This window comes from Tachysurus fulvidraco, chromosome 7 (genome assembly GCF_022655615.1).
Source record: "Tachysurus fulvidraco isolate hzauxx_2018 chromosome 7, HZAU_PFXX_2.0, whole genome shotgun sequence".
NCBI classification, from domain to species: domain Eukaryota; kingdom Metazoa; phylum Chordata; class Actinopteri; order Siluriformes; family Bagridae; genus Tachysurus; species Tachysurus fulvidraco.
The window spans coordinates 16,739,555-16,747,315 of record NC_062524.1 but is presented as its reverse complement, the minus strand read 5'-3'; the positions used below and the strand labels follow the sequence as shown (position 1 = coordinate 16,747,315).

Sequence of the window (7,761 nt, the reverse complement as noted above, 5' to 3'; positions counted from 1 at the left end):
AGTCCAAAAGTAAGTAGTCTTTACTGGAACGCTAATCCACATGGCGGAAAAGTTAAGCGGTTTACATTTGCCTTAACTAACACTTATGATAATACGCCTTAAACTTCAAATGCTCTTTCAATGTGACTATAGCCAGAGAAACATCGCTGCAGGGAGCCGGAGATTTAACGTGCAACATTCCTACGAATTGGTTAAAAAAGAAAAGAAAAGAAAAGAAATGAAAAGACATCAAAAACAGTCACAGCACTTCATTCAGTATCCGTTTAATTCAAGGACATCAGTGAAGAAAAACTGCTTTACAAACATACAAACTGCTGAAAACAAGAGAATTGTGCTTTCCGTAAATCTGAAAAAGAGATTATGGATGTCTCAGAGACTGAGATGAGGGAGGAAAAAACGTGTCCTGGAAAAATCATGCAGTCTTTTAAAGGGGTTTGCATTTTTATGTGCAATTTTTTAAGTGGACTTTTTTCTTTTGGGGTCAAACATCCAGCTTGAGTTTTCAGTTGAAGAAATCACCATGAAAAGATGGATGAAACGAAAGCGACGATACCCAGGCCGCCAAGGCAAACACAGGATACTGTGGCACTTTTTTATTTGCACATCCATCCAAATTTTGGGCAAAAATCATCCAATGTACAAGGGGCAGTAGCTTGTGGTCAGTGACCGGAGGTCAATTTTTTTAAATTTCAAAAGAATATAGTCATAAGAATTATTTTGTATGTTATATGAACTGTGTTATTATTAAGCAGCTAGACAAGACTGTGTAATAATGGGTAGTAGGTTCAAGCGTTGGCTATTTTTTCTAAATGTTATCAGCATTCCCATTTTTGGATTCATGGCATGTCACCATGCACAAATCTTTATCAGACGTTGTTATCGTATAAGGAGCATTTTAGCATGGCTAGAATAAGATGTGGAGTTTTCAACTCTGTTCTCACACGAGTGAGCTAATTACAAAAAATCCACTCCTACAAACATCCGGGTTTATATATATATATATATATATATATATCCATTATGCAACAGGAAGTAAGATGAACCAATCGTACTTCAGCACTGACGACTGATGGCTTCTACATACGATTCAGACCAAACCAAACTTGTTTGGATCAAGTGAGCTAAAGAACTTCATTGTCATGAGATGCAGGAATCAAATTTTCAGAAATCAGTTTTCAAAATAATTTGAAGCAAACATCAGAAAAAAATACTCTTAATTTTTCCTGAGTAGACATTATCAAGTCATTTGATTAGGATGAAGGTCTGACTGGTGTGGACCATTGGTTTTAGATTGGTCTATTCATCTAAGCAAACCTTTGGAGATTTTTTAAAAACTTTATCGCACAATTCTAAAAACTAAAGACTGAAATTTTTACAAAATTTTACATGTTGAAAGATGTTGATTCATGTTGAATAGAATTTGTTTTGCTATATGTCCTATTCTAAATCCATAGATATTAATGGTACAGTCTTTCACTCTTCCAGGAATTTGTGTCCATTCAGTCAGAAGAGTTTGGCTTGTGGTTAAAGTGGGAATCATGCTAGTACAGTGCAATGTTTAAGGGGCACTTCAATATTCAGCTTTTCAATTCTAATGTCAATGTCTGTCTAAGGAGATCTATGGATGTGAACTTTCATTCATTCATTCATTCATTCATTCATTCATTTTCTACCGCTTATCCGAACTTCTTGGGTCTTCTAGGGAATCCTGCCTGTGCCTGTCAAGGCAGGATACACCCTGGACGGAGGGCACACACACTTTCATTCACTCACACACTACGGACAATTTTCCAGAGATGCCAATCAACCTACCATGCATGTCTTTGGACCGGGGGAGGAAACCGGAGTACCCGGAGGAAACCCCCGAGGCACGGGGAGAACATTCAAACTCCACACACACAAGGCAGAGGTGGGAATCAAACCCCCAACCCTGGAGGTGTGAGGCAAACATGCTAACCACTAAGCCACCATGCCCCCTGGATGTGAACTCGAATCAAACTTTCTTACCCAGCGTCTTGGAAGTCTTAACCACAGTGCCTCATATAGTGTGAGGTTTACAGGCAGTGGCAGACATAAGGGAAAGTAACAGAAATACAACCATTTTTGAGTTGGTTTGTTAAAATAGGTTTGTGACTTGTGATCCGATTTGGTTGACCAGACTGCCACAAACCTTCAACATGCAGTCAGAATGTGAGAAGGTGTTCACTCCTTCTTGGTTTTTTGGGTGAATGGAAACTCGTGCGTGGGTAAATCGGGTGGTCTGCTGAATTTGAGTGATTGCTGTGTCTCTGCTAATGGGGAAGGTGTGATCTGGTCAGCTGTCATGCGAAGAAGCTGATGAGAGGCTGGAAGAAGAGACCCATTGTTCCAAGGACACACACCAGCACAAAAACCCACAGGAAGATTCGATCGATTACCATAGCAACGTACTTCCAATCGTCTTCCACCTCGAAAGAAAGAAGAAAAGAACAGGAAAGAGGAAGTTATCAAATCGTAATTATTATGAAAGCAATGGGAATGTCAGTGAGTGACACATCTCCTAGCTACTACATCAAAAGAGAAGAGAAGAACAGACAGCGGGGAGAATAAAATGGTAGAATTCCCATATCATTCTATATCATCCCATCCCAGTTCTTCTCACAGGGACCTAAAAGCCATGTTAATATATGCAAAGCTCATCTGAACGTGTTGGATGGGTATTAGGCTTTATCCACAGCTCTAGTTAGATGATAAGAAAAAAAAGAAAGAAAGAAAGAAAGAAAGAAAGAAAGAAAGAAAGAAAGAAAGAAAGAAAGAAAGATGTAGTTACAAAGAACGGAGACAATGAATGAAAGGTTTGGTGTACAAAAATGCAGGACATAAAGGATAGGAAGAGGGATGAAATCGTTAAACCAAAACCTAACTCCTAACCCCAAACCAACCCCTTATCCCTAACTCTGAACCTTCATCCTATAACCCTAAATTTAATCCTAAATTCAGATCCCTAACTCTAAAAATTGATGAAAGATAAAGGTAAAAAGAGAAAAAGAAAAACATGAACAAAGCAAGTAGAAAAAAGAACGAGACAAAAAAGAAAGTAGGAAAGAAACTGAAATAAAAGTGTAGAGCAATATAAGACGGTATAGATAAGTTAAAATGATGAAGGGATGAAAGTTAGAATAACAATAGAATAGAATAGGAAAAATAGAATACCAATGATAAAAAGAAGTGAAAAAAAGAAGTGAAAAAGTGTAAGTGTATGAAAAGATCATATAATGCAGATGACAAATAATGGAAGGAAAGAAAGAATCCAGTGATGAACCATGACACAAACAAGGAACAAAATTAAAAGAGAATTTTCCAGTGATGAAAGAAGAAATAGATGGATGTATGTGAGAACACACCTCTTTAGCCTTGTTGCGGCTCCTCATGTTCTCTGCAATATACTTGACACTCTCGATGGCCTGCTTGATTTCAGGTGACACCACTGAAAATGCCACCACCGTGTTAACAGCGCTCAGCTGCCGACTCTGCTTCCCACAATCAACTTCAGGAGGCTCCTTCGTGGGATGGCATGGACACAGGCCTTTCTTTACCTCCCCCTCCCTTGCTTTCCCCTCGCCAAACTCCAAACAGTTGCTGCAACTGTTCTTCCGTTTCTTCCCTTCTACTTCTCCGGATGATCCCTCAGATAGACTTGCTTTTCCGGAGGATTCTGATTGGTCCATGGGACGTCTCATTAGCATAATTCTGGGCAGAGCTCGCAGGAAGACAGCTCGCACCCAGGAGGGCATGGCGTGGGTGGTGGGAGTGCGGTAGTGCACGTTGAGCACAAAGACGGTAATAACGATGGAAAGCGTGACAAAGATCATGGTGAAGAGCAGGTATTCACCAATCAGGGGGATGACGAGAGAAGTGGACGGAATGGTCTCGGTGATGACAAGGAGGAAGACAGTGAGGGAAAGGAGTACAGAAATGCATAGTGTCACTTTCTCACCACAATCAGACGGAAGATAAAAGACCAGGACGGTCAGGAAAGAGATGAGGAGGCATGGAATGATTAGGTTGATGGTGTAGAACAGAGGCAGGCGGCGGATGTAGAAGCTGTACGTAATGTCCGTGTAAATCTCCTCACAGCAGTTGTACTTGATGTCATGCTTGTAGCCTGGTGCATCAATTATCTCCCACTCACCGCTCTCCCAGAAGTCCTTGACGTTTACCGTGGAGCCAATCAGCACCAAGTCAATCTTGGCTTTGTCGTATGTCCATGAACCAAACTTCATTGAGCAGTTCTGGTAGTCAAAGGGGAAGTAAGTGATGTCCATTGGGCAGGAGGACTTGAAGATGGCTGGAGGAACCCAGGTGATGGTACCATCATACTTCAGCAGAGCTTTGGTCTTGTCTTCCACCAAGAAGTCACCTACAGCACTGGGGCAATAAGGTGGTTAAAGATGGTCTGTATATGATAGGATGCATTTGAGAGATTACAGTACTCTCATTCTTAATGACTTTCTAGAACGGCCTTTAAAACCTTTAAAAACGAAAGGAGTAAAATGTATATGTTTTAAAACAAAAGGATCCCCAGTTGTTCTTTAGACAGACAATTCTTTTAGCTTCCTTAATGGAAAAATACTTTTGTAAAGCAGAAATCCTCTATTTGGTCATTTGATGCTTACTTGTTGTAGAGCACAATGTCAGGCCTCCAGATCTTATTGGATGGAACCCTGATGTACTCAATGCCATCAAAATCTGCTGGAGACCATTTCAGTTTGTAGTCGTTCCATATCTACAACGCATAAATAAAACACTATTAGTTGACATCAAAAGGGGAAGGAAACATTGTCAACCGTTTGCGAGTCTTGGTGAGCAGGAGGATGGTATTAATCTCTCCCCATCAATCAGAGTAACATTGGCCAATCATATATACAAGAGGGGAGATGGCCCTTTCTTCTGAGTGTGTTTTGGACGTTGTTCTCTGACATAGCATTAGCACCTTGGTGGACCTGGGCTTTAAACTCAAGACCTTTACATCAGATGTCCAACATCTTGACCACTAAGCTACCACCCACATAGCAAGTACTAGCTAGTAGGAGTTACCCAGTGTGAAGTATTTAGGTATAAACCAAATTAGAAGGAATTGGATTTTATGTTTTGTATGGATGAAATGGTTTACATCACCAGCTGACAGTGGTTCTAGCTCTATTAGCTGCAGATCAAACAAATTTGGTGTTGGAGATTCATACAGTGTTAGATTCATTTCAGACTGTTTTTTACCTCATTTTTCCTCCCAAATTGTTCATTGCCCAGCCACTAGTTCTCACCTATCCTGGTACCTTCCAAATGGTTAGGGGTGTGGAACAGCACATGCATCCTCTGAGCCATGTCAAGCATTCACATCTAATACTATTGCTCATGCACACACCAGGATACATGACCTCAGATATACTCATGACTGGTTAGTGTCACTCTGATTGACAGAGGATGAGTTAGCACCCTCCCTCACACTCAAAGAAGATGGACAATTTTATTCTCTTGAATTCTTGGCTACGGGAGTGGGATCGGCAGGATTCGAGTTCAGAGTCTCTCAGCAATGGCATTTTTCTTTTGTGCAACACCCCAAAGTATCTTCAATATATATATATATATATATATATATATATATATATATATATAACACTGTTTGTGTGGACATTTCAAATTACCCCTTTAAAACATCTGCTTATGATTCTAGTATAGATTTATTTTATTCTTGTGATAAAACCTTTTAAATACATAAGAACATTCGGCAATGATGTATTAAGGCCATTATATTTCCCACAAATAGTGTCACATATTTTCCATCATGGAGCCCAAATCAGTGAATTTTTCCATCTTGAACAAGAACATCTCAGTCCTACATATGTCTCTCATTGTTTCTTTCCATTTCTACCTGAAATAGAGACAGTCAAACACCAGGTTATGAATTATGCATTTATGTATATGTGTGTCTACACAAAACAGTCACTCATCATGAACAGGATGTGATTCATGACTGATACTAACGCTATGTCCACATTTGGTACATCTAAACATACTTGTGGTACAACAGGAGAAATGAATGTAGGGACTTGAAGAAAAAAAAAATGAATCTGTCAAACAGGCTAGTCTTAGCGTGGCTAGTCCTCTTTTGAAATGTACTGCAGTGGTGCTTGAAGAGTTAAAGAGCTATTTTTTTGAGCAGCGTGGGGAAAACATACATTAATTATTGACAGCTAAATGGATTTCCACCAGAAAGACTGTTGAGTTCATAAGTTCATGAGGCGCATATATCTATACCTTCTTAAAGCTTTTGTCTTTCCTCTCTAAAGCTCACATACACAAAACACTGTCTGTTGTACTCTCTCTCTCTCTCTCTCTCTCTCTCTCTCTCTCACACACACACACACACCTGCTGTCAATTTTTATTTCTAAAATATATAAATATCTCATACTGTATAACAGCTTGGTTGGAAAAAACAGTGCATAAGAATTTACGACTACAGAATGATATTTAATTTTATGTTAGGATCAAACTGTAAAATAATCCACTCTTGTAACCCAAAGTGACTGTATGCAGGGTCAAACAAGACAAAACTGCATGTCATTCATTCGCATTGAGTTTCTCCAGATGTTATGATGTAATTTTATCCTATTTTATACACATTTCTAATATCTAATATAAAAGGAAGTGCATTAACCACCTGACTTACCTGCTGACTGAACTCCAAACAAACACACACACTTTCCTGTCTTACTGTATTGACTGAATGTGCATAAAAAGGCACTTATTGCATAACACTCATTAACGTGGAAAAAAAGAGAAGCCAACTGTGTCTGGGTCTTACATCTACTTTAATATCATGAACAATTTTATGTAATATTAGAAATTCACAGTTCAACTCACTATAGCAAGGAGTTATAAAGGTTTTATCCAGTCAAGCGTTTCTGTCATTTGAAAATGTATTTGCTTCAAAATATTTGTTTAGAAAAATGTTCCCCCTACATGAATGACAAATATTACATTCATCACTAAATTCCACACTGAAACAACAGATTTCTCTGAATATTGGCTAATACTGTTAAAGCTATCAGACGTATCACATAAAGATTGCTGAAGTCCTTATGTAAATAGTGGTTATTTGAGTGACTGTAGGATTCTGGTAAGTGTGCACCAGTCTGGTTATTTTCTCATCGAAAAGATCTTTTCACATACACACACACACACACACACACACACACACACAAAAAAAAAAACACACAAAAAAAAAAAACAGCTGCTCGGTGGATGTTTTTTCACACAATTCTGTCTAAACCCTAGAGACTGTTGTGTGTGATAATCTCAGGGGCTCAGCAACATCTGGCACCGATGCACTAACTCTTTAACTCGCTCACTTGCTGTTTGATGTGTAAATTACACTTCCTTAGTTAGCACTTTAGCTTATTATCGTTTTGAACTATAAATTAACTAGTAATAAAAAGTTTTTCCCGTTTAGTTAATTAAGTTTCTGCATGACCAAATCATGGGACTGGGGAAGTACTTTTTTAAGAGACCTTATAAATTTCAGATTTATATAACCATATCCTAAAGATGACTCACATGTCGTAGCCACAGGTTGGTCTCCATTATCTGATTAACTTCGTCCTAGAGTGAAAGAGAAAGAGAGGGAAAGAGAGAACAAAACGTGACTTCCAATTACTGAATAAACCAACAAATCCACTTTTAATGGTGGACTAGTAAACATTAATTCTGTTTATCAGGTTTCA

At 38.8% G+C, this 7,761-nt stretch overlaps 1 protein-coding gene across 1 annotated transcript in view; it reads right to left on the bottom strand.

Moving 5' to 3' along the window:
* Window positions 1–1,853: 1,853 nt before the first annotated feature.
* chrna6 (cholinergic receptor, nicotinic, alpha 6) overlaps window positions 1,854–7,761 on the bottom strand; it is a 14,193-nt gene continuing 8,285 nt past the window's right edge. The window contains exons 3-6 of the mRNA XM_027134879.2: window positions 7,595–7,639; window positions 4,656–4,765; window positions 3,384–4,407; window positions 1,854–2,447 (exon numbers count right to left, since the gene is read on the bottom strand). Of these exons, the coding sequence (XP_026990680.2) occupies window positions 2,322–2,447; window positions 3,384–4,407; window positions 4,656–4,765; window positions 7,595–7,639 (1,305 nt within the window). The 3' untranslated portion in view covers window positions 1,854–2,321. The remainder of the gene's footprint in view (window positions 2,448–3,383; window positions 4,408–4,655; window positions 4,766–7,594; window positions 7,640–7,761) is intronic.